Source organism: Coregonus lavaretus, assembly GCF_964263955.1.
Source record: "Coregonus lavaretus genome assembly, chromosome: 3".
NCBI lineage: Eukaryota > Metazoa > Chordata > Actinopteri > Salmoniformes > Salmonidae > Coregonus > Coregonus lavaretus.
Genome location: NC_139990.1, coordinates 3,139,289 through 3,167,008, shown reverse-complemented (window position 1 = coordinate 3,167,008; position 27,720 = coordinate 3,139,289). Strand labels below are relative to the sequence as shown.

The following is a 27,720-nucleotide window of genomic DNA, read 5'->3' as shown; positions in this document are numbered from 1 at the left end:
GTGTGTGTGTGTGTGTGTGTGTGTGTCGTTGGTGTCCGGCCAGCTCTGCTGTTGTCTCTGATGGCACATATTCCCTCTGGACTGCTGGAGGCTTGTGTGGTGGTTGGAGCAGCCAGCGATAAACTCAGGGAACTCTATCAGGTAGGTACAGCTGACTCAATCAAAAGGGGACATACACTGTTGGTTTTGCAATACATTGATTTTTGTGGGCTTAGGATACCACCACATCCTATTAATCATATGACACATAGTCATACACGTCATATGTACAGTGGGGGGAAAAAGTATTTAGTCAGCCACCAATTGTGCAAGTTCTCCCACTTAAAAAGATGAGAGAGGCCTGTAATTTATCATAGGTACACGTCAACTATGACAGACAAAATGAGAAACATTTTCCAGAAAATCACATTGTAGGATTTTTAATGAATTTATTTGCAAATTATGGTGGAAAATAAGTATTTGGTCAATAACAAAAGTTTCTCAATACTTTGTTATATACCCTTTGTTGGCAATGACACAGGTCAAACGTTTTCTGTAAGTCTTCACAAGGTTTTCACACACTGTTGCTGGTATTTTGGCCCATTCCTCCATGTAGATCTCCTCTAGAGCAGTGATGTTTTGGGGCTGTCGCTGGGCAACACGGACTTCCAACTCCCTCCAAAGATTTTCTATGGGGTTGAGATCTGGAGACTGGCTAGGCCACTCCAGGACCTTGAAATGCTTCTTACGAAGCCACTCCTTCGTTGCCTGGGCGGTGTGTTTGGGATCATTGTCATGCTGAAAGACCCAGCCACGTTTCATCTTCAATGCCCTTGCTGATGGAAGGAGGTTTTCACTCAAAATCTCACGATACATGGCCCCATTCATTCTTTCCTTTACACGGATCAGTCGTCCTGGTCCCTTTGCAGAAAAACAGCCCCAAAGCATGATGTTTCCACCCCCATGCTTCACAGTAGGTATGGTGTTCTTTGGATGCAACTCAGCATTCTTTGTCCTCCAAACACAACGAGTTGAGTTTTTACCAAAAATATCTATTTTGGTTTCATCTGACCATATGACATTCTCCCAATCCTCTTCTGGATCATCCAAATGCACTCTAGCAAACTTCAGACGGGCCTGGACATGTACTGGCTTAAGCAGGGGGACACGTCTCGCACTGCAGGATTTGAGTCCCTGGCAGCGTAGTGTGTTACTGATGGTAGGCTTTGTTACTTTGGTCCCAGCTCTCTGCAGGTCACTAGGTCCCCCCGTGTGGTTCTGGGATATTTGCTCACCGTTCTTGTGATCATTTTGACCCCACGGGGTGAGATCTTGCGTGGAGCCCCAGATCGAGGGAGATTATCAGTGGTCTTGTATGTCTTCCATTTCCTAATAATTGCTCCCACAGTTGATTTCTTCAAACCAAGCTGCTTACCTATTGCAGATTCAGTCTTCCCAGCCTGGTGCAGGTCTACAATTTTGTTTCTGGTGTCCTTTGACAGCTCTTTGGTCTTGGCCATAGTGGAGTTTGGAGAGTGACTGTTTGAGATTGTGGACAGGTGTCTTTTATACTGATAACAAGTTCAAACAGGTGCCATTAATACAGGTAACGAGTGGAGGACAGAGGAGCCTCTTAAGGAAGAAGTTACAGGTCTGTGAGAGCCAGAAATCTTGCTTGTTTGTAGGTGACCAAATACTTATTTTCCACCATAATTTGCAAATAAATTCATTAAAAATCCTACAATGTGATTTTCTGGATTTTTTTTCCTCAATTTGTCTGTCATAGTTGATGTGTACCTATGATGAAAATTACAGGCCTCTCTCATCTTTTTAAGTGGGAGAACTTGCACAATTGGTGGCTGACTAAATACTTTTTTCCCCAACTGTAGGCCTGTATATGATATAATGCATTGTTTCCCCTTCCTGCCAGTCACATCAGCAGGCCAAAATCAAAGAGCTCCCCCTGTTGGAGGTGGAGGTACTGCAGGTGCACGCCCCACCCTTTGTGACCAAGGAGAGTGTGAGTAGTGAGACCAAAGGTCAGGGTCACGCCCCGGCCTTCACCAGGGTCCAGAGGAGGCGCTCCTTCATCAAGAAGAAGATGGAGAGGCCTTGTACGGCTAATGGAGAGGCAGCCAAGGGAATCGATGGAGGGGGTGGCACCACAGAGGACATCAGTGTCCCCAAGGACCTGGACCTCATCGCCCTGCCTCAGCTCTGCTTCCCAGGTGACACAGCGTGATGACTAGAAGTCGCCGTTTTGATTTCGGCTAGACCCATCCTCAGTGAAACACTACCTAACACCTAGACTAGGTCAACACACACACTACACCATAGCACTACGTATTAATGATTAAAGGAGCATGTTCAGAACTCCAGATTTGTCATCTTCACCACCAAAGGTGTATGTGTCGTGCGATTAAGCAATAAGGCACGAGGGGGTGTGGTATATGGCCAATATATCACGGCTAAGGGTTGTTCTTAAGCACGACGCAACGCAGAGTGCCTGTACACAGCCCTTAGCCGTGGTATATAGGCCATATACCACTAACCCCCCCGAGGTGCCTTATTGCTATTATAAACGTGATTAGAGCAGTAAAAATAAATGTTTTGTCATACCCGTGGTATACGGTCTGATATACCACGGCTGTCGGCCAATCAGCATTCAGGGCTTGAACCACCCAGTTTATAATTCCTCTTATATGAGGTCTTGTGTCTGCTTTCTTCCATTGGCCAGGGGGTCTTCAGATAGCCAGCGAGCAGAGAGAAGACTCGTACCATTACCTGGTGTTTACTGATGTCTTCGGGAACAGGACACATGCCGTAGTGGTGCAGTACTACAGGCCTATACAGGTGGGACGGCTCACCAGCTGAGCTTTATCCATGCGCACTGGAATGCTTTACCTTCTTCAATACAGAATGGTTTATCATTTGAAGACAGAGGGGCTTAAGATTGGATGGACATAAGCATGTTCATCAGCAAAACAAAGATGTCTTTTAAACATTGGCCTTTTTAGATCCATGTTTTAGATCCATGTTTTAAGTCCATGTTTTTTTTGTACATTTGTAGACTTTTACATTTGCTGCTATGTGAATGTAGAAGGACACATGCTGCTCTGTGAATGTAGAAGGACACATGCTGCTCTGTGAATGTAGAAGGACACATGCTGCTCTGTGAATGTAGAAGGACACATGCTGCTCTGTGAATGTAGAAGGACACATGCTGCTATGTGAATGTAGAAGGACACATGCTGCTATGTGAATGTAGAAGGACACATGCTGCTAGGTGAATGTAGAAATACACATGCTGCTATGTGAATGTAGAAGGACACATGCTGCTATGTGAATGTAGAAATACACATGCTGCTATGTGAATGTAGAAGGACACATGCTGCTATGTGAATGTAGAAATACACATGCTGCTATGTGAATGTAGAAGGACACATGCTGCTATGTGAATGTAGAAGGACACATGCTGCTATGTGAATGTAGAAGGACACATGCTGCTATGTGAATGTAGAAGGACACATGCTGCTATGTGAATGTAGAAGGACACATGCTGCTATGTGAATGTAGAAATACACATGCTGCTATGTGAATGTAGAAGGACACATGCTGCTATGTGAATGTAGAAATACACATGCTGCTATGTGAATGTAGAAGGACACATGCTGCTATGTGAATGTAGAAGGACACATGCTGCTATGTGAATGTAGAAGGACACATGCTGCTATGTGAATGTAGAAATAAACATGCTGCTATGTGAATGTAGAAGGACACATGCTGCTATGTGAATGTAGAAGGACACATGCTGCTATGTGGCTGCTATGTGAATGTAGAAGGACACATGCTGCTATGTGAATGTAGAAATACACATGCTGCTATGTGAATGTAGAAGGACACATGCTGATATGGGAATGTAGAAGGACACATGCTGATATGGGAATGTAGAAGGACACATGCTGCTATGTGAATGTAGAAGGACACATGGAATAGAAACACGGTCTACAGCCACATGAATAGTCATTTCACTGTCATTGGTCAATGTGGAAAACATTGCTCTCTGATTGGTCGTTTGCTTGCGTCCCAGTTCTCTCAGGATGGTGGGCACCAAAATGGCCACCGGTTGTCCTCCAAGTCGTCCCGTCTCTACACGGCATACGGCATCTGTGTCATCTCTAAATACCCTTACTACAACGCTCTCAGGGACTGCCTGTCATGGTGAGAACAAATTCACCATCCTCTCACCATCCTTTTACTCCTCAAGGTCTTTCTTTGTGTTCAAGTAAATACCGAACGAGAATACAAAACAGTAGACTACATGTTATCACAATAAATACATGCCAGATGTGGGCCATCGTTATAAAGGCATCAGTCCAACTCATCTTAGACACCTATTGACCTGTATGTTCATGTTTTTACTGTATGGTGTCCCTCTAATGGGTGTGTGCTCAGTCTCTTGACCCAGCTCAAGCCCAGCTGGATGGGGGACTTTGAGGAGAGGGTGAAGGAGTTTTCAGCCAAGCTGTCGCTGGTGCCCATACCTCCACCTGGGCAACTGCATGTGGTGAGCCAATTGTCTCCCTCTATGATTTACGGGCATTATTTAACAGTGGATATCATGTTAAGGATAAACCGTAAAACCAAGCATGGGCATTTTGCCAATAGCGTTGCTCCACTTAGAATCTAAGGGCCCAACCTTAATCTATTGTATGTTTATGTAGTGTGTTGTATTGTTAAGTGTTTGACTTTCAACTAGTATAGTTTAACTATCTGTATTCCTCTGCCTGTTCTGTCCCAGGTCTTTAGTCTGAGGCCTCTCCAGATTGTGCTTCCCTCCCGGGAGGATAAGGACAGGCCGGCTGTTGACCTCGACCTCCATCTGCCTTTCCTTTGCTTTAGACCCCGACAGCTCCTCCAAGTGAGTACAGACACACGGATTATACAGCCACAAAACTGCCTAACCCCCACTACATTATATTTTCTTTCAATGCAATTAGAGAGACTAAAAGACTGTGGGAATGTGATAATGTGCAAATGTACAGTATGTTTCTGTCCATCTGTTTTGAATAGTAAAAGACATGTCTATATCAATCAGACCTGGGTTCAAATACGATTTAGGGTATTTCTGTGATGAGGTGTGAATGACGGAGTCAGGCGCAGGAGGTAAAACACAGAAATCCAGAGTTTATTCAGTATACATGAATAAAGCGCAGTAAGCGTCAAAACGAAACTAGCACAAGGGAAAAATCCACCTTGGCTACATACAAGGCAAGAGTAGCTCAACCAAGCTACTCACTCTCACAATGAACAATCACTCACAAAGGACAAGGGGGCAGAGGGAACACTTATACACAGACTAATGAGGGGATAAGAACCAGGTGTGTGTGATTGACAAGACAAGACAAATGGAGTGATGATAAATGGAGCGGTAGTGGCTAGTAAGCCGGTGACGACGAACGCCGAAACCTGCCCGAGCAAGGAGGAGGGGCAGCCTCGGCTGAATTCGTGACAATTTCAAGTACTTTCAAAGTCATTTGGAAGTAAGTATTTAGATATTTTTTTTATTTGAAAAAACACAACTAGTTGAATATTGGAATATATTTGGAAATACATTTGGAAAGTATTAGCATGTATTTGAAAATACTCAAATACACAGTATTTATACAAATACTTAAATACTCCCAGGCATTTGAACCAGGTTTGTTTGGCATTTGAAATAATGTATTTGGAAATAAGTATTTGAAAATACTTTCAAATAGTAGGCTTATAAATAGGAAATTATTAGAAAATGCTTTCAATAGAAGTAGTTGATTCGGGCCACATTATTAGAAAATACTTGAATACACCGAAAATAAGTATTTAAATAAAAAATAATAAAATACACATGTATTTGAACCCAGGACTGATATCCATGTTACCTCTTGTCTGCCTGTCTGTCTGCCTGTCTGTCTTTCTTTCTGGATCTCATCAGATCATTACCAGCCTGCTGACAGAGCAGAGAGTAGTACTGTTGTCCTGTGACTGGGCACAGCTCACCCTAATGGCAGAGAGCCTGATGCACTTCATCCACCCCCTGGTGTGGCAGCACCCCTTCGTGCCCGTCCTCTCAAGCCAGATGCTGGACTTCCTCATGGCGCCCACCGCCTACCTCATGGGCTGTCACCTGGACCACTATGAAGAGGTGGCCGCGGTAAGGATGGATATCACTATGTAGCCATGCTAGAATAGAATACTGTAGCATGATCAGGTAGGGACAGTTATAGTGATAATGACCCCTACCTGGGGCGGAAGATAGCCTAGTGGTTAGAGAAGCGGTTGCCGGTTTGAATCCCAGCTCAGACGTGTGCAGAGTCAGCCGGGCAAAAGGAGGGTTGCTGTGATCATCCTGGGTACCATCGCCTGCCGCTGAGCCCTTGAGCAAGGCACTTTTTAATATATGATTGCTCCAGGGGCGCTGCATTGCTGCTGACCCATTGCTTCCAGCCCCACTGGGTTTGTGTGTGTTTTTCGGGGGTTTGGGTTGTGCATAAAGACACATTTTCGTTTTAATGGACAATAAAGTACATCTTCTCTTCTGTTATCTTACCTCATGGGCTGCTACCTGCACCACTACAGGAGGTAGCCACGGTAAGAATGGCACCAGCACTGTCTGTCAATGTTCCTCGCATCAGTGATTTATTTATTATTTAATAAACAGATTTATCATGCTTTATCATTTATCAGCATTTCTACTTGCTTTACACAGTATAGAGGATCATGTGGTTCAATATCCTAACTGACATACAGGACAGAAGTTAACAGAAAGTCCAGTTAATTTGAGCTCACCTTCCTGACTCGACCCTAATCCGTTGTTCTCCTCCATTACAGTGTGTTCTCTAAGAGGGACAGAGTGTTGTGTTTTACTGTGTGGTTTTGTTTCCCCTGGCCTTACAGGAAACAGATGATCTGATTCTGGTTAATATTGATGATGGGACCATGTCGTCTTCCTGGTCCGGCGGGGTTGACCTGCCGGACATCCCGCTGGCGGCTAGAGAGTGTTTTCTAACACGGTAGGACAGGAAAGGATCTGGGGCATGTTCATTAGGGCACGCCGTAGCAAAATGTTTTGCAACGGAAAATGGAAATGAACATTTCTTATTGGACAAGATCAGGCTGTCCCTCCCTGTTTCAGTCTCTTTTCTTTCGCTTGGTGCCTAATGAATATGACCTAGAGGACAAGACACTCGGTTGATACGTTTACACACGCAGCCCAATTCTGGTCTTTTGACCAATCAGATCAGGTTTTTTGCCAATAATTGGGCAAAAGATCAGAATTGGGCTGCGTGCGTAAACGCAGCCAGTTAGTTTGCTGTCCTATTTGTCCGTTGCTCTGGAAACAACATGGATTGTTATAAATAGGGGAAGGGGGTTTTATGCGTGTGTGTCTCTCTGTGTGTGTGTGTGTGTCTGTCTGTGTGTGTTTGTCTGTGTGTGTCTGTCTGTGTGTGTGTGTCTGTGTGTGTCTGTCTGTCTGTGTGTGTCTGTCTGTGTGTGTCTGTGTGTCTGTGTGTGTGTGTGTCTGTCTGTCTGTCTGTCTGTGCAGGGCGGAGGGTCTCCAGATGCACTATGACCTGGAGGTGTGTCACCTGGGGGCCAGTACAGACGTCAACGACCTGAGGGCCCAGAGGAGGCAGTGGCAGAGGAAACTCAACACACACATCCAGAACATCACTCTGGAACTCATCGTCAACATCTTCAGGTCAGCATGAAACTCATCTCTTGTGGAAAGACTACGGAAACATAAATGGTACCGAGCATCTGACCAAATTATGCTACATTTGAGTTCTGGGCTAACCGAGATTAGCATGACAGCTATACTATGTTTTCGTTTACTGTCGTTCACTAGGACAAAACATTGACATGATTATTATAATATTATTACATAGTTGTTACAATATTATAATCTAATTTACATGTATTTATGTTACTTTGATAATTGAGACTCAAATTGAGCACACAGTATCTAGTTATACGTATTTGATTGGACCAAAGCTTGATGATTATCAAATGGATATTGATTTATTTAGACATTTGAACAACACTGTTAGTTATCCTATTAAATTCTACTTCTGCATTTTTTCCTTTCTATTTTCTGTTATTTTCAATGATTGTCTATATTATTATCACTGCATTGCTGTAAAGATCTCCCAAGGTAAGAATTTCCCTGTACTGTTTTACACCTGTTGTATCCTGTGCATGCTGCGAATAAACGTTGAAACGTGAAACAAAATCCTGCTTTATTAAAACCAATATAACTGCAATTTCCTGTGCAAAATCACAGTAATTTCCTGTTCAATATCAGGACAGGCAAGCTAATCCAGTGATTTTTACTCTCAACCTCACCCCCACTCCCATCACCCCCACTCCCACCCCCCACCTCACCCCGACCACCACCACTGCCACCGCACCCCCCCACAGAGAAGTCCACGATCACCTCAACTACGAACACAGAGTCTTCAACAGTGAAGAGTTCCTCAGGTCTAGAGAACCAGCAGACCAGCCATTTTTCAAGAAGGTACGACCAAAACCTATTCAGTAAGACACACATCAATCTGTTTGAACCTACAATATTTAGGACATATTTAACTTGTTTCAATACCTGTTTTTTTTACCTGTCCAATTGAAAGTGAACGCAGTGTATTTTGTCTTCTTTGCAGGTGTTGGACACACACATCTTCCACTCATTCCTACGGGATCGTCTGAACAGGAAGATGGACGCGTTCACGCGCATGGAGCTGAGTACTCGGACAGAAGCTTACAGGTGAGAAGGAAAGACAAGAGTTTAGCATAAATCTTTACCTTTAAACTAGTAAAGAGTTTATTTTGACCATTATTGCAAATGTAATGGGTTTCAGTAGGATTTTAATTTGGTTTCAAATCGTTGATTCAACTAATCAACTCATCAGCAATCCTTTTACTAGAATCATGTGTGTTAGTGCTGCGGCAAAAAACAAAAATGTGCACCCGTTTGGGTACTCAGGACCAGGATTGGGAAACACTGCAGTACTGTATCTTCATACACACATCCCAAGTTGGTCCATTCCTGGTATAAGCACAGCCTTTCCCCTGACGTCTATCCTCACTCCGGGGTGACGTTTCCCCTAGGTACAGATCTAGGATTGGCTTCCCCTCCCCCAATCCTAACCTTAAGCATTAGCGGGGGAAATGCTAAAATGACCTAAGATCAGCAACTAAGGGCAACTTCTCCCTACACCACTGTCCTCTTCCCCAGGCTGAGGTCCATGACAGAGTCTCCGCGACGGCCCACCATGCAGGAGTTGGCCCGTAAATACACCAGCCCAGAGAGCCGGCTCAGCAAGAGGCTGGGGGCCAGCCTGCCCAACCTGGGGGAGGGTGTGAGGTCCCTGGTGGGGCCCCTCATGTATACCTCCCTCAAGAAGATACAGGTGGACAGTGGTAGGTGGACAGCAGTTGGTTGGAGGTTCAGGTGGACAGCGGTAGGTTGTAGGTTCAGGTGGACAGCGGTAGTTTGTAGGTTCAGGTGGACAGCGGTAGGTTGGAGGTTCAGGTGGACAGCGGTAGGTTAGAGGTTCAGGTGGACAACGGTAGGTTCAGGTGGACAGCAGTAGGTTGTAGGTTCAGGTGGACAGCGTTAGGTTGGAGGTTCAGGTGGACAGCGGTAGGTTGGAGGTTCAGGTGGACAGCGGTAGGTTGGAGGTTCAGGTGGACAGCAGTAGGTTGGAGGTTCAGGTGGACAGCAGTAGTTTGTAGGTTCAGGTGGACAGCGGTAGGTTGGAGGTTCAGGTGGACAGCAGTAGGTTGGAGGTTCAGGTGGACAGCAGTAGGTTGTAGGTTCAGGTGGACAGCAGTAGGTTGTAGGTTCAGGTGGACAGCGGTAGGTTGGAGGTTCAGGTGGACAGCGGTAGGTTCAGGTGGACAGCGGTAGGTTGGAGGTTCAGGTGGACAGCGGTAGGTTGGAGGTTCAGGTGGACAGCGGTAGGTTCAGGTGGACAGCAGTAGGTTGGAGGTTCAGGTGGACAGCGGTAGGTTCAGGTGGACAGCGGTAGGTTGGAGGTTCAGGTGGACAGCAGTAGGTTGGAGGTTCAGGTGGACAGCGGTAGGTTCAGGTGGACAGCAGTAGTTTGGAGGTTCAGGTGGACAGCAGTAGGTTGGAGGTTCAGGTGGACAGCAGTAGGTTCAGGTGGACAGCAGTAGGTTGGCGGTTCAGGTGGACAGCAGTAGGTTGGAGGTTCAGGTGGACAACGGTAGGTTCAGGTGGACAGCTGTAGGTTGTAGGTTCAGGTGGACAGCAGTAGGTTGTAGGTTCAGGTGGACAACGGTAGGTTCAGGTGGACAGCAGTAGGTTGTAGGTTCAGGTGGACAGCGGTAGGTTGTAGGTTCAGGTGGACAGCAGTAGGTTGGAGGTTCAGGTGGACAGCGGTAGGTTGGAGGTTCAGGTGGACAGCAGTAGGTTGTAGGTTCAGGTGGACAGCAGTAGGTTGTAGGTTCAGGTGGACAACGGTAGGTTCAGGTGGACAGCAGTAGGTTGTAGGTTCAGGTGGACAGTGGTAGGTTGTAGGTTCAGGTGGACAGCAGTAGGTTGGAGGTTCAGGTGGACAGCAGTAGGTTGTAGGTTCAGGTGGACAGCAGTAGGTTGGAGGTTCAGGTGGACAGCAGTAGGTTGGAGGTTCAGGTGGACAGCAGTAGGTTGTAGGTTCAGGTGGACAACGGTAGGTTCAGGTGGACAGCAGTAGGTTGTAGGTTCAGGTGGACAGCGGTAGGTTGTAGGTTCAGGTGGACAGCAGTAGGTTGGAGGTTCAGGTGGACAGCAGTAGATTGTAGGTTCAGGTGGACAGCAGTAGGTTGGAGGTTCAGGTGGACAGCTGTAGGTTGTAGGTTCAGGTGGACAGCGGTAAATTCAGATGGACAACTGTAGGTTCAGGTGTGCGGTACTTGTCGATGCGAATAGTTATCTTTTGTGATTTCTGAATTTAGATTGAGTGGTTTTAGTATGAGTGTTAAGTGGTTGAGGTGAAGACCTGCACACACGGGGTACTCCCCAGGACCTAAGTTGAGAAACCCTGTTGTAGTTGACCACTACTATTGAGTTTGCCACCTTTAAGATCCAACCAAGGACGATTGGCCAACTGCTTTAAGGTTTCGTCTAAGAAATGCTGTTCTCAGTTCTTAAAACCTTTGTGATCGAACCCTAATAGGTCTGAAGTCTCCCCAGAAGCCAGTGAGATGCTTCAAGCTTCCTGAGTTCCCTCCGCCGCTGGCCTACCACTACGTCCAGAATTACTACCAGGAGATGATCACCCTCCTGGGCAAGGCCATCAGCGGGGTGGCCTCCGAGGACTCCTCTCTCCTGGCCTGCTACCACTACCTCCGAGGCTTTGTCAACACCGTGGCTGGTAAACGTCTGGACGCTCTGGAAGACTTTCAGAACCTTTACAAGACAGACACGGACATCTTCCCTGGCGAGCTGGTCAACGCACTGGTGGACTCTCTACAGGATGGGGAACGGGCACAAGCTAACCGCCGAACCGAGATCAAACGTCTGATTAGTCGAGTGAAGAGGGACCACGAGAGGGAGCGGGCGTGCCATGACGACGAAGGTGTCAAGCGGTTCCAGCTGCCGAAAAAGCACATGCAGTTGGAGGACTTTGTGAGGCACGTGCAGGAGTCTGGGATTGTCAAGGACCAAGCGACCATTCACCGGCTGTTTGAGGCTCTCACTGTGGGTAAGGAAGTCACACAGACTCCAAGCTTAGAAAGAAGGAAATAATGAGTGAGGGTAAAGGAGAGAGGGTTGTCTCTTTCTTGGTGAAGGGTGTCTTCACCAAGGGACGTGTGTTTATGCCAGTCTTGATTTTCCACCCATTTTGTGATGGTTTTACATTAGCCCCTTGTTGTATGGGACTCATCATGAACATAATCCAGTTGATAATACTTGGCCACTACTCCGTAATCACCCCAGTCCCTGTGATTGATGTGTTAATACCTTAATACCTGTAGTGAATGGCCATGCTAATTCATCTGTCTATTGAATCCCCCCCCCCCCCCATCAGAATGTTGTAAGAGCGGCTTGGATTGTCAAGGTTGTGACTCTGCGGTGAAGGCTTCTTCCCTGTCTGTATTTTACCTTAATTCCAATCTGGAAAGTAAGCATAGCATGATGTGCTGTTCCCATCTCCAACCCTGCTGTGTGTGTGTGTGTGTGTGTGTGTGTGTGTGTGTGTGTGTGTGTGTGTGTGTGTGTGTGTGTGTGCTGCTTTGGCCTTTGTTCATTCTGCTTAATAAACTATCCCCTCAGGTCTTAAATCTGATCGCATTTAAGATTAGTGTTTGGTTCCCAACCTGTGTGCAGCTTCAAGCACACCCACACATAGCATGCCTTCAAGGCTGAAGTCTGGTTAATCATTTCCTTTGCTTCCTCACTTGAAGTCTTGGTTTTGAATGACAAAATAGAATTCAGCCTATGTGTTCTATTGGCTCTGTTACAAACAGGACTCTGACTCCGCTGTATCGTACAATGGTCCATTGGACTGTGAGTTGCCTTGTGGAAGTGTGTGTTTAGTACCTCACATTACTCTTCATACTGTACATGTGGAGTGTGTGAGTCTCTTGCTCCAGTGAACCCACACACCATGGACTTGCTCCACAAGCCAACCAAAACAAGGCTGTGTAATGTTGTTCCTGTAACTCCTTCCCCAACCCTGCTAGCTTCTCTTTTCCATGCTAGAACCTTCTGAAATCATTGTGAAGTATAGTAACTTTAAACTGACCAAATGCCCATATTGTCCCAGAAATGCTGGTTTCAGGAATTTTTCGATCCTAACCCCAGACTGCCCCCTGCAGGCCAGCAAAAACAGGTGGATCCAGAGCTCTTCCGAGTGTTCTACACCTTCTGGAAAGAGACGGAGGCCGAGGCTCAGGAAGTGGCCCTGCCGGCCTCGGTCCTGGAGCACTTGGAGGCTAACGAGTGTGTCTTCAAGCTGTCCTCTTCGGTCAAGACCAGCCACGGTGTGGGCAAGATCGCCATGACCCAGAGACGACTGTTCCTGCTGACCGTAGGACGACCCGGGTACGTGGAGGTAACCAAGTTCAGAGACATTGAGGTGAGTTAGGACCTTCCGCATCTACGTTCCTACTACACTTCATGTGATATACCGTATATCATTCATGATAGTAGACTTTTTGATAGAGATTACTATATGAATACATTAAGCTATAAAACAGACAAACAAAGTAATGTTTATGATGTGTACAGCTAATGTAAACGACTGGATCGACTCCATAGCACAGTGTATGCCATGTACCGTTATCATGAGGCACTATAGATACATGGCTTTATGGACCATTATACAAATTGTTACCAAGTATTCTATTAGAAATATGAATAAGTCGAAGATGGTGTTAGGTGAAAAAATAAGCCTGGTCCCAGATCGGTGGTCTTTACAACCATAGGAGTTACAACCATAGGTCTTTACAACACAAACTGATCTGGGACCAGGCTATAGTTGGCAAGACAGCACAAACAGATCTGGGACCAGGCTATAGTTGACAAGACAGCACAAACAGATCTGGGACCTGGCTAATGGTTGTGTAATGTGTTGAGATGCAGGGCTCCCTTGAAAAGGAGACCTTCTTCTCAGTGGGACTCCCTGCTAAAATAAAGGTAGTGAATTGTGAGTAACCAGTTGGCTGTTGTACCTCAGGAGGTGAAGATCTCCTCGGCTCCCTTCCTGCTGCTGAGGATCCCGTCTCTGAAGATCAAGACCACCCTGAGGAAAGAGACGTTTGAGGTCAACCTGAAGTCAGAGGTTGACCTCTGGCACCTCATGGTTAAGGAGATGTGGGCCGGACGGAAGATGGCCGACGACCACAAGGTAGGATGTCAAAATGTGACTTTAAACTTCCGGTTAATCCCTGTCCCAATAGTCTCACGTTTCCTAAAGTGTGCACTCGTTCACTACTTCCCACAAATCTAAGCATTGGATTGGTGGAGGCATGGGCTAGTGGGAGTATCTACAGTTTTTCTTATACCTGTCATTTCCTTTGAAATTAGTGAATAGAAGTGAACAAATGCACACTTTGGGAGGAAGGAGAGATAATTGGGACGTAGCACTCTCTCTCTCTCTCTCTCTCTCTCTCTCTCTCTCTGTCTCTCTGTATCTCTCTCTCTCTCTCTCTCTCTCTCTCTCTCTCTCTCTGTCTCTGTCTCTCTGTATCTCTCTCTCTCTCTCTCTCTCTGTCTCTCTGTATCTCTCTCTCTCTCTCTCTCTCTCTCTCTCTCTCTCTGTCTCTCTGTATCTCTCTCTCTCTCTCTCTCTCTCTCTCTCTCTGTCTCTCTGTATCTCCCTCTCTGTCTCTGTCTCTGTCTCTGTCTCTCTCTCTCTCTCTCTCGGCATCTGACTATGTATTAATGTATGCCCAGTATGTACACTATGAGAGGAGTTTTGCTTTTAGCAGCACAGATGTGATGGCCAACGTTAGCACTTAAACCTTTCCTGATGCCACCCTGGGCCTCTCTGGCAGACTGTACTGTAGCTCAGTGGGTGTGGTTGACATTCCATGGAAGAGGGGGAGCTGGGGAGTTCCATACGGGCTTGACTCTATTGTTCAGCCAGGCAAAAGTCTCCACTACTTTCCAGCCTTCAGTTTCTGCTATTAAACTGCATGAAATAAAATGGACACTTCTGGCCCATCTCACTCATATATTGTCTTCTTCTCTGTTATCACTGGAAAGACTGCATTTCCCAGGGTCCTTTTCTGTCTTTCTTTTTATTAAGTCCTCATCCCTTGCTCCCTTCACCAAGCCTAGCCCCAGATCTGTTTGTGCTGTCCTGGCATGAAAATGACTAGACAAGGAGTTTGCAAGACAGCACAAACAGATCTGGCGCCAGGCTAGCCTCCACCAATGCATGGTTCAGATGCCATGGAGTTACTGTATGTGTAAGAGCCAGGTTGTCTGTTTACAAACTCCTGGCCGTAGAGACGTGTTGCATTCTACTCATCCTTTTCTCCCTGTTGTCATGTCAACGTCAGCACCATGTCACCGTTTTAATGTCAACGTCAGCACCATGTCACCGTTTTCATGTCAACGTCAGCACCATGTCACCATGTGTCTCTCTCTCTCTCTCTCTCTCTCTCTCTCTCTCTCTCTCTCTCTCTCTCTCTCTCTCTCTCTCTCTCTCTCTCTCTCTCTCAGGACCCCCAGTATATGCAGCAGGCTCTGACCAATGCCCTGTTGATGGATGCAGTGGTTGGCTGTCTGCAGTCACAAAAGGCAATTTTTGCTGCAACCAAGTTGGCACACTTTGACAGAATGAAACTGGAAGGTATGCCAAAGTTAATCTTTTAGCATGACAAAAATAAACAGGGTAAAAAAAAAACAGAAGATACAAAAACAATCTGAAGCGATGTTCTGTGCAGTAGGTTATTGAAATTATTAGCAGAAAGTGCATGTTTATAACAGTGTCTTGCTTCTCAGGAGATGTTCAATTCAAACGTTGACCTCTGACCTGTCTGTCCATCCTGAGCAGTGCCAATGATGGTGCCCAAAACCACGTCAGAGACCCTGAAACACAAGATCAACCCATCTCTGGACCTGACTAGCCCCCAGGCGGTAGATGTTCTGCTCTACACCCCAGGTAAACCCTTATGGCACACTGTCAGTCTCAAGGGAAGGTGACATTATGACGTGGAGCGTCAAACTAGAGCTGACATCAGACACCATTTAGTTCCTGTTCAACAAACTGGTAACACTACATATCTGTTGTATGATTTCCCAGTACTATAAACACCCTACAGTATTCTCAGTAGATCAAGTAGGTGCTGCTGGTATTTCCTATTCAACCCTCACTCTCCTCCAGTCTAGGACATCCCACATACCTTCACAGACACTACTCCTCAGATCATTACTTAAATGGTAGTAGTCCTCAAATCTGTGTTCTGCAGTCGAGGTACAGTATTGCGCGACAACAACACACAAGAATCATGTTGCCTGTGTCCTGCCTGTGTCCTAGTAACATATGTGCTGGTCCCCCGTGCTCCTGAGTGGCGCAGTGGTCTAAGGCATTGCATCGCAGTGCTAACTGTGCCACTAGAGATCCTGGTTTGAATCCAGGCTCTGTCGCAGCCGGCCGCGACCGGGAGACTCATGGGCGGCGCACAATTGGCCCAGGGTAGGGGAGGGAATGGCCGGCAGGGATGTAGCTCAGTTGATAGAGCATGGCATTTGCAACGCCAGGGTTGTGGGTTCGATTCCCACGGGGGGCCAGTATAAAAAAAATATGTATTCACTAACTGTAAGTCGCTCTGGATAAGAGCGTCTGCTAAATGACGTAAAATGTAAATATGTCACACTCCAGACCTGGGTTCAAATACTATTTGAAATCTTTCAAATACTTTGTGCATTTGCTTTAATCTGCCTGGAGTGTCAGGTGGGCGGGGTTTGAACTCTTGGGATTGTTCTACTGGTTCCATTGCAACAGGCAAGCTCAATCAAGCACAGCTAAAGTATTTAACATTATTTAAAGTAGTATTTGAACCCAGGTCTGTCACACTGCTGCATGCTACTGCAGCTAGGACAGTGTCAGTGTGATGGTGTCAGTGTGGAGTTACAGGAGGAGGCTTGACCAGAGGCGGTTTTGGTTCCGAGGTTTGTTACTGCCTCTTAAACAAATAATGAGACACAGATTTTCCCAACGCATCACCACCAACCACTTCCTGTTGTGTTCCTTAGTTTCATCCTTAGTTTCATGCGCTGATTACTGATAGTAGAGTCATACAGTAGTCGCAATAGAATCACTGAAATTGTTCTTCCTACTCAAACCACAAACGTTTATATTATATTACACAGACTTGTATTACACAATGAGATGTGTTAAAGTCTGACTTCAATTTTACATCCGAAACGTATGTTTCTAACATAAATCGTTTGAATCAGCATTATTTTTTCTCAGGCTCAATAGTACGTCTCAAAACGTGTTGTTTTGACTGGGCAGATAAGAAACAGGCCCTAGCCTGCAAGGATCCTCCCAGCACCTAAACTAACAGTAAGGTTATGTGTAAAGGAGCCTGTGTCTTAACCTAGTGACATCAGGGAACCAACAACAGCTTCATTCTTTAACACAATATCCCTACTCCTTCCCCTGGTCCTCTTACAGACAGTGGTCCTACTCCTTCCCCTGGTCCTCTCACAGACAGTGGTCCTACTCCTTCCCCTGGTCCTCTTACAGACAGTGGTCCTACTCCTTCCCCTGGTCCTCTCACAGACAGTGGTCCTACTCCTTCCCCTGGTCCTCTTACAGACAGTGGTCCTACTCCTTCCCCTGGTCCTCTTACAGACAGTGGTCCTACTCCTTCCCCTGGTCCTCTTACAGACAGTGGTCCTACTCCTTCCCCTGGTCCTCTTACAGACAGTGGTCCTACTCCTTCCCCTGGTCCTCTTACAGACAGTGGTCCTACTCCTTCCCCTGGTCCTCTCACAGACAGTGGTCCTACTCCTTCCCCTGGTCCTCTTACAGACAGTGGTCCTACTCCTTCCCCTGGTCCTCTCACAGACAGTGGTCCTACTCCTTCCCCTGGTCCTCTTACAGACAGTGGTCCTACTCCTTCCCCTGGTCCTCTCACAGACAGTGGTCCTACTCCTTCCCCTGGTCCTCTTACAGACAGTGGTCCTACTCCTTCCCCTGGTCCTCTCACAGACAGTGGTCCTACTCCTTCCCCTGGTCCTCTCACAGACAGTGGTCCTACTCCTTCCCCTGGTCCTCTCACAGACAGTGGTCCTACTCCTTCCCCTGGTCCTCTTACAGACAGTGGTCCTACTCCTTCCCCTGGTCCTCTCACAGACAGTGGTCCTACTCCTTCCCCTGGTCCTCTCACAGACAGTGGTGTGTTTTTCTAGGCCTTCCCGCTGACTGTTCCATCTGTATCCCATTAGAAGGTGGCATGGTAGTGGCAACGGTACAGGGCCTGGACATGATCGTCTAGGCATTAGTAACAGTGCTGCTTCAGCACAGAGCACCATTGAAGTCCTAGCTCTCAGGGTCTAAATGTAGGTCATTAATGTTTGTCATATTCCCTCCTCCTTTCCGTTCTGTTCATCACTCCTCCCCATGAAAGGGAGGATGTGACACATTATTGTTTTTTATTTTATTTTTCCTATTATGATTTGAAAAATAAATGTTACGCCGTTAAAGGAAATAGAACAGTTTTGGAGTGTATTTGAAAATATGGATTGATTTCTTACTAGATCATGAATGATATCTGACAGAAGTTCCCTATGCGTGCCATTATGTGTAACTGTGAATGTTTACACTTCTTCAGTGTGTGTGTGTGAGATATTTAGCTTTGCTCATAACAAACTAGAAGATGTATTAGAAAATATATATTTATTATAAATAAAGAATAATCTATGCCTTTCAGCTTCACAGTCTTCATCAGGGTGTTTTGTTTCCTTAACTGTATAGTTAAATATCTCTAGTCAAACCATGACCTACTTACTGGATTTGAGTCGGATCTAATTGACGTGTTCAGTATGTGAGAGATGTTCTGCCATGCTTGTGGGCCAATAGAAATAGATGCATACAGAATGTGGATTCAGGCGTTCCAGACCTTCATCAATATTTTTGTTTACATTCTCAGGACAGCTGGGCGTATCGTCCGACTCCGAGGGTGATGGGAACCCCAAACTGTGGTGTGCCCTGAGCGACGGGAAGGTGGTGGTGTTTGACGCAGCCAGCTGGTCCATGCAACAAAGCCAAGTCCAAGTGGGTTCTTCACGAGTGGTAAGGCTATGGACGTGGAACAGGGATGAGACCGCTATTTTAAAGGAAAAGGACAATTACAGAAGTATGAAAAAGCAGCAGTGATTCACTGACCACTGTTAGTCATCTTTCTGCTTTGACCCATTTGAACTATATTTAGTGTTTTTTTGTCAGTTAAAATAACTCCAGGGATTCTGCTGACCCCTGGTGGTGTCTGAAATCAAGGACTTGTTGCCACACTTCCAAGTCTTGTATTCACTTGCTTATTGGAACAAACCTGAGAAAAGCCGGTGGTAATCAAGCTTGCTTCCATGGCTTAAAAAAGCTTCTGGGCAGCCTGTCTGGTTATTTCTATTTTTCTCATTTAGCAGACACTCTTATCCAGAGTGACTTACAGTACTGAGTGAATACATTTTTGTACTGGTCCCCCGGGGGAATCAAACCCACAACCCTGGCATTGCAAGTGCCTTGCTCTACCATCTGAGCCACACAGGTTATACAGAATAACAGTCTGTATCTTCCTAATGTTATTTTATGTTGTTTTCTTCAGAACTGCATGCTGGGAGTGGACCGGCAGCAGGTGTGGATTGGCTCCCAGGATTCCGTCATTTACATAATGAGCACCCGCAGCATGTCCTGTAACAAGCAGCTGACGGACCACCGCAGTGAGGTCACAGGGTTGGCCCTAGGGGAGCGCAGCAAGGAATACAGGTGAGGTGTGACGTTGACATGCATCAAACATACAGCTACTACTGATATCCCAGAAATTGAGCGAGCCTTCTTTTTAGGAGCGTATGATAAAGGCATCGATGAGCAGTCCCAGCTCTAAGTACAATGTATGACATCCTTTATTTATACCTGGGCTGTGTTCATTAGGCACCAAACGGAAGAAAATGGACTGAAACAGGGAGCGACAATCTGAACTTGTATAAGAAACGCTCCGTGTTTTGCTGCTGTGTGCCATACTGAACATAGACCGGCTGATTCTTCTCTGGGGTATCAGTAACATTAGTCTTTACCTGTGCATGTATTCCCTGTTGCAGCCCCAAGGTGGCATACTCCTGCAGTGAGGAGGGTACAGTGATGACGTGGGACGTGTCCACACTACAGGTGAGGAAACAGTTCCGGCTCTCCTGCGACCGCCTCCAGTCCGTTCAGCTCTGCAATGGAACACTATGGTGCTGTAAGTACACATAAAAACATACAAATAGTGTACTTAAAAGGATTAAAATTACTTCTGGCTATACTATACTTAAGCAATAAGGCCAGAGGAGGTGTGGTATATGGCCAATATAGCACGGCTAAGGGCTGTTCTTACACACGACGCAACGCGGAGGGCCTGGACACAGCCCTTAGCCGTGGTATATTGGCCATATAACACAAATCCCCGAGGTGCCTTATTGCTATTAAAAACTGGTTACCAAGGCAAATAAAGCAGTAAATATGAATGTTTTGTCGTACCCGTGGTATACCACTGATATACCACGGCTGTCAGACAATCAGCTTTCAGGGCTCGAACCACCCAGTTTATAATACTGTATGTGACAAGATTGATTGTTATAATTGTGCTTGTTATTCCTCCTATGTCATTCAGGTGCCAGAGACTGCATTATGGAGGTGTGGAAAAATGGAACGTTGCATCGCAAGATCTCCCTTCCTGAACAGCTCTGTGGCTCCCCCACTGCCTTCAGCAGCCTCCTTCTCTACCATGAGGTGGGTCATGGTTTATGTGTCTGTATAAATATAGAAATTAAACGAGCTGAGGCTAGTACTTTTCAGAACCTACCAGGCTAGTGAAATTGTGTTTTTGAAAGGCACAGACTTTGGACCAGACTGTTACCGGGGTTAGTAGAAATTCTGGCCTGCTAGCCCGGCTGGCCAGTGTCATGTTCCATCCCTGCATGTATTGTATACATAGTCTGTAATATTTCCTACTGTGATCAGTGAAGTCTGTGCTACGTTGACATGGTATGGGGGTGATGATGGAGTGGTGTTGTGTGCTATACAGTGGGGGAAACAATTATTTAGTCAGCCACCAATTGTGCAAGTTCTCCCACTTAAAAAGATGAGAGAGGCCTGTAATTTTCATCATAGGTACACGTCAACTATGACAGACAAATTGAGGAAAAAAAATCCAGAAAATCACATTGTAGGATTTTTACTGAATTTATTTGCAAATTATGGTGGAAAATAAGTATTTGGTCACCTACAAACAAGCAAGATTTCTGGCTCTCACAGACCTGTAACTTCTTCTTTAAGAGGCTCCTCTGTCCTCCACTCGTTACCTGTATTAATGGCACCTGTTTGAACTTGTTATCAGTATAAAAGACACCTGTCCACAACCTCAAACAGTCACACTCCAAACTCCACTATGGCCAACACCAAAGAGCTGTCAAAGGACACCAGAAACAAAATTGTAGACCTGCACCAGGCTGGGAAGACTGAATCTGCAATAGGTAAGCAGCTTGGTTTGAAGAAATCAACTGTGGGAGCAATTATTAGGAAATGGAAGACATACAAGACCACTGATAATCTCCCTCGATCTGGGGCTCCACGCAAGATCTCACCCCGTGGGGTCAAAATGATCACAAGAACGGTGAGCAAAAATCCCAGAACCACACGGGGGGACCTAGTGAATGACCTGCAGAGAGCTGGGACCAAAGTAACAAAGCCTACCATCAGTAACACACTACGCCGCCAGGGACTCAAATCCTGCAGTGCCAGACGTGTCCCCCTGCTTAAGCCAGTACATGTCCAGGCCCGTCTGAAGTTTGCTAGAGTGCATTTGGATGATCCAGAAGAGGATTGGGAGAATGTCATATGGTCAGATGAAACCAAAATAGAACTTTTTGGTAAAAACTCAACTCGTCGTGTTTGGAGGACAAAGAATGCTGAGTTGCATCCAAAGAACACCATACCTACTGTGAAGCATGGGGGTGGAAACATCATGCTTTGGGGCTGTTTTTCTGCAAAGGGACCAGGACGACTGATCCGTGTAAAGGAAAGAATGAATGGGGCCATGTATCGTGAGATTTTGAGTGAAAACCTCCTTCCATCAGCAAGGGCATTGAAGATGAAACGTGGCTGGGTCTTTCAGCATGACAATGATCCCAAACACACCGCCCGGGCAACGAAGGAGTGGCTTCGTAAGAAGCATTTCAAGGTCTTGGAGTGGCCTAGCCAGTCTCCAGATCTCAACCCCATAGAAAATCTTTGGAGGGAGTTGAAAGTCCATGTTGCCCAGCGACAGCCCCAAAACATCACTGCTCTAGAGGAGATCTGCATGGAGGAATGGGCCAAAATACCAGCAACAGTGTGTGAAAACCTTGTGAAGACTTACAGAAAACGTTTGACCTGTGTCATTGCCAACAAAGGGTATATAACAAAGTATTGAGAAACTGTTGTTATTGACCAAATACTTATTTTCCACCATAATTTGCAAATAAATTCATAAAAAATCCTACAATGTGATTTTCTGGATTTTTTTTCCTCATTTTGTCTGTCATAGTTGACGTGTACCTATGATGAAAATTACAGGCCTCTCTCATCTTTTTAAGTGGGAGAACTTGCACAATTGGTGGCTGACTAAATACTTTTTTCCCCCACTGTATGTGGTTCAGAAGGAGCAGCTGTGGACGGCCTGTATAGACGTAGGGGAGCTGTGTGTGTGGCACCTCGCGGAGCCCACCAAGCCCTTCCAGAGGATCCAGCTGCCCGACTGTGCAGGCGTCACCTGCATCATCAAGGTCAAAAACCAGGTGAGACTGTCTGCAGACTGCACTGCAGACCCAATGTCACGGCGGTTGTAAGGATGAAACCAATGCGCAGCGTAGCGAGTGAACATGACTTTAATTTGATAAAGAAACACACGACAAAACAAAACACGAACCGTGACGTCCTCAGTACACAGACTGAACATAGAACATTTGGAACAATAACCCCCAAAACAAAGGTGAAAACACACAGAATATATATGGCTCCCAATCAGAGATAACGAGCCGACAGCTGACACTCGTTACCTCCGATTGGGAGTCATCGACCAATCACCACATGACACAAACAAAATGAAACTCACCCATCCCCAACACCACCAAATGAAATACACCCAAACACATGAAAATGAACAACCCTGGCTCAATATAAACGTCCATAGAGCCAGAGTGTCACAGTACCCCCCCCTAAAGGTGCGAACTCCGGGCGCACCAACATCAGGACTAGGGGAGGGTCTGGGTGGGCGTCTGTCCATGGTGGCGGCTCTGGCCCCGGTCGTGATCCCCACCCCACCACAGTCACAACCTGCTTCGGTAGCCTCCTCCTAATGACCACCCTCCACCTAACCCCACCTGGACTAAGGGGCAACCCCGGACTAAGGGGCAGCATCGGCCTAAGGGGCAGCACCGGGATAAGGGGCAGCACCGGGATAAGGGGCAGCACCGGGATAAGGGGCAGCACCGGGCTAAGGGACAGCACCGGACTAAGGGGCAGCACCGGACTACGGGGCAGTACCGGACTAAAGGGCAGTACAGGACTAAGGGGCAGCACCGGGCTAAGGGGCAGTACCGGACTCAGGGGCAGCACCGGACTAAGGGGCAGCACCGGGCTAAAGGGCAGCACCGGACTAAGGGGCAGCACCGGGCTAAGGGGCAGTACCTGACTAGATGGCGGATCCTGGCTGGCTGGCTCTGGCGGATCCTGGCGGGACGGCTCTGGCGGATCCTGGCGAGACGGCTCTGGCGGATCCTGGCGGGACGGCTCTGGCGGATCCAGGCTGGACGGCTCTGGCGGATCCTGGCGGGACGGCTCTGGCGGATCCTGGCTGGACGGCTCTGGCGGATCCTGGCTGGACGGCTCTGGCGGATCCTGGCTGGACGGCTCTGGCGGATCCTGGCTGGACGGCTCTGGCGGATCCTGGCTGGACGGCTCTGGCGGATCCTGGCTGGACGGCTCTGGCGGATCCTGGCTGGACGGCTCTGGCGGATCCTGGCTGGACGGCTCTGGCGGATCCTGGCTGGACGGCTCTGGCGGATCCTGGCTGGCTGACGGATCTGGCGGATCCTGGCGGGCTGACGGATCTGGCTGCTCATGGCTGGCTGACGGATCTGGCTGCTCATGGCTGGCTGACGGATCTGGCTGCTCATGGCTGGCTGACGGGTCTGGCTGCTCATGGCTGGCTGACGGGTCTGGCTGCTCATGGCTGGCTGACGGGTCTGGCTGCTCATGGCTGGCTGACGGATCTGGCTGCTCATGGCTGGCTGACGGATCTGGCTGCTCATGGCTGGCTGACGGGTCTGGCTGCTCATGGCTGGCTGACGGATCTGGCTGCTCATGGCTGGCTGACGGATCTGGCTGCTCATGGCTGGCTGACGGATCTGGCTGCTCATGGCTGGCTGACGGATCTGGCTGCTCATGGCTGGCTGACGGGTCTGGCTGCTCATGGCTGGCTGACGGATCTGGCTGCTCATGGCTGGCTGACGGGTCTGGCTGCTCATGGCTGGTTGACAGATCTGGCTGCTCATGGCTGGCTGATGGTGCTGGCTGGGAGGCTGGCGGTGGAGGCGGACCCCAGCCTCGGATTGCAGTCATCACCTCCAGCAGGGCGGCTCCCATCTGCAGGAGCTGCTCTTTCTGGTTCCGAACCTGAGCTTCCAGTCTGATATGGGCTGCGTCGGCTCCTGCTGATTCCATAGCAGGTGTATGATTCTGTCTGGCGGAAGGCTCTAGCGGCTCCTGTCTGGCGGAAGGCACTAGCGGCTCCGATCTGGCGGACGGCTCTGAAGGCTCATGGCAGACGGGCGGCTTTGCAGGCTCAGTACAGACGGGCGGCTTATGCAGCGCTTGACAGACGGGCAGTTCAGACGCCATAGGGCCGACAGGCAGTTCAGGCGCCGTTGGGCAGACGGCCAGTTCAGGCGCCGTTGGGCAGACGGCAGACTCTGGCCGACTGGTGACGCACCCCGTAGGATTCGTGCGTGGAGCAGGAACAGGCCGGGCTGGGCTGGCGACGCGCACCTTATCCCTGGTGCGAGTGGCCGGAACAGGCCGGGCCGGGCTGGCGACGCACATCGTGGACCTGGTGCGTGGAGTAGGAACAGACCGGTCCGTACCGGGAACACCCACCACTGGCCTTAACTGGGGATCAAGAACGGACCGGACCAGACTGGGAACACACTTCAGTCTCTCATGCCGTGCCACAACAACTTCCCTCCCTCTACTCGCCAATGGCTCCCGTAATCCGATAGCCTTCTCTCCAGCTCTACCTGTGGCAGCCTCCTGCTGCCCAGGCGCCCAAGCCATGTGCCCCCCCCAAAAAAATTTTTGGGGAGTAACCACGGGCTTCCAGCCTCGACTCCGCGCTTCCTCTTCATACCACCTCCTCTCGGCTGCAGCTGCCTCCAGCTCTTCACGAGGGCGGTGATATTCCTCCTCATACCACCTCCTCTCGGCTGCAGCTGCCTCCAGCTCTTCACGAGGGCGGTGATATTCCTCCGGTTGTGCCCAAGGACCCTTTCCAGCCCGAATCTCCTCCCATGTCCAAAAGTCCTTAGGAGGCTTCCATAAATCCTGCGTAGGTAGGTCCTGTTGCCGCTTGTTACGCCGCTTGGTCCTCTTGTGGTGGGTTATTCTGTCACGATCGTCTGAAGGATGAAACCAATGCGCAGCGTAGCGAGTGAACATGACTTTAATTTGATAAAGAAACACACGACAAAACAAAACACGAACCGTGACGTCCTCAGTACACAGACTGAACATAGAACATTTGGAACAATAACCCCCAAAACAAAGGTGAAAACACACAGAATATATATGGCTCCCAATCAGAGATAACGAGCCGACAGCTGACACTCGTTACCTCCGATTGGGAGTCATCGACCAATCACCACATGACACAAACAAAATGAAACTCACCCATCCCCAACACCACCAAATGAAATACACCCAAACACATGAAAATGAACAACCCTGGCTCAATATAAACGTCCATAGAGCCAGAGTGTCACACCCAAAATTAAGATGTTTCTATTCTACTGTAGTTTCCATTAACGGGCATTGCTTGAGTACTCTACTGGACTACTAGATCCACTACTTACAGTTCGTACTGTGTTTAGGTATTCTATTATGTGAAAGTTGAATCTAGTGAAAGTATTCATTGGTCCAAATCAGCCTTGGTTCCCCTTCCCACTTTTCTGCTTTTTTTTATACATAATACAGTAGATAATGCATACATAATACAGTAGATAATGCATTTATAATACAGTAGATAATGCATACATAATACAGTAGATAATGCATGTATAATACAGTATATAATGTATTTATAATACAGTAGATAATGGATTCATAATACAGTAGATAATGCATACATAATACAGTAGATAAAGCATTTATAATACAGTAGATAATGGATTCATAACACAGTAGATAATGCATACATAATACAGTAGATAATGCATACATAACACAGTAGATAATGCATACATAATACAGTAGATAATGCATTTATAATACAGTATATAATGTATTTATAATACAGTAGATAATGCATACATAATACAGTAGATAAAGCATTTATAATACAGTAGATAATACTGTAGATAATGCATTCATAATACAGTAGATAATGCATACACAATACAGTAGATAATGCATACATAACCCAGTAGATAATGCACACATAATACAGTAGATAATGCATTCATAATACAGTAGATAATGCATTCATAACCCGGTAGATAATGCACACATAACCCAGTAGATAATGCACTCATAACACAGTAGATAATGCATACATAACACAGTAGCTAATGCCTACATAATACAGTAGATAATGCCTACATAATACAGTAGATCATGCATTCTGACATGCTGTCCATTGTCAATTCAACATGTCTTATTAAAAACAGAGATGTCTCTTATTGGTCATAAAATCACATCTTTTACCCTGTCCTGTCAGATCTGGGTTGGCGGCCGCGGCCGGAGCTCGGGGAAGTCCAGGGGGAAGATCTACGTAGTGGACACCCAGCGACACACGGTGGAGAAGGAGCTGGTAGCTCACACAGACTGTGTCCAGGCACTGTGCTCCGCAGAGGACCGCTATGTCCTGAGTGGGGCAGCCCGCGAGGACGGGAAGATAGCCATTTGGAAAGTGGAGTAACTGGAGTGGAACTGGTGCCTGGGGTTCAGAACAGGGTTGTGTTCATTAGGCACAAAACTGTAGAAAATGGACTGGAACAGGGAGCGGCTGAATGGTCCAATAAGAAACACTATTTTTCGTTTTCTGTTGAAAAATGTTTTGTTAAGTTGTGCCATATTAACCCAGGTTATTGTGAACAGTTGGGAAATGGACTCGTCGTGATTTTTGACTGCCTGTGGATGGATGACCGAACCAAAAGGAAAATAAGGGATGTTCACCTGATTGCATAGGATTTTTTTTAGCGCGTAATTTGTCCAACCTATAATTAAATACCTTTTTGTTTACTGCTTATTTTAATATTTGCATCTAAGGAAGAGCCTGAGCTTTTTATATTGGTACTACCTTAGCGATGCATGACAAATGACACAGCCATATGAGTATTTTATATTTAATGTATGTGTTTTCTTTTGTAAATATACCTTTTTGTATGTTTTAAGACATTAAACCCAAACTGTGCATTTTTGTATTGTTTACTGGTATTATAAAAAATATATAGGAATGAAGACTCTCAATGTATTTGGCTCTGCATGTAACATGACAAACTATTTTCTAACCATTTCAATGAAAAAGTGAAATATTGTCCATAAATAGTAGTTTTATGTGTATTCTGTATATGATTTTGCCACCAGGAGACAGTATAACATCTAAGATTTAAATTCACATCCCAGAACTGTCCTCTGTGAACCTGCGTCATGAAATTGACTTTTTTGTATTGCATTAACTGAAACCAAAGATCTTTAACGTTATTTCTATAAAGCAATTTGACAGTGA

At 46.8% G+C, this 27,720-nt stretch overlaps 1 protein-coding gene across 1 annotated transcript; it reads left to right on the top strand.

Moving 5' to 3' along the window:
* LOC311109121 (DENN domain-containing protein 3-like) lies at nt 1-27,720 on the top strand. The gene is made up of 23 exons (XM_084151932.1): nt 1-141; nt 1,910-2,207; nt 2,717-2,832; nt 4,070-4,200; nt 4,435-4,546; nt 4,781-4,900; nt 5,954-6,172; nt 6,916-7,031; nt 7,565-7,720; nt 8,440-8,536; nt 8,679-8,782; nt 9,254-9,438; nt 11,199-11,726; nt 12,844-13,103; nt 13,704-13,874; nt 15,197-15,326; nt 15,531-15,638; nt 18,637-18,779; nt 19,309-19,469; nt 19,802-19,941; nt 20,353-20,471; nt 22,379-22,516; nt 26,710-27,720. Exons 1-23 carry the CDS (start codon nt 61-63, stop codon nt 26,908-26,910), a joined length of 3,834 nt encoding a protein of 1,277 aa, XP_084008058.1. The 5' UTR covers nt 1-60; the 3' UTR covers nt 26,911-27,720.

Bases quoted from the DNA above. Each gene is read 5' to 3' on its own strand.
- LOC311109121 (XM_084151932.1), top strand. From the start codon at position 61: ATGGCACATATTCCCTCTGGACTGCTGGAGGCTTGTGTGGTGGTTGGA. The intron at 6,173-6,915 runs GTAAGGATGGAT...CTGGCCTTACAG, and splicing joins ACTATGAAGAGGTGGCCGCG to GAAACAGATGATCTGATTCT. The intron at 13,104-13,703 runs GTGAGTTAGGAC...GTTGTACCTCAG, and splicing joins CCAAGTTCAGAGACATTGAG to GAGGTGAAGATCTCCTCGGC.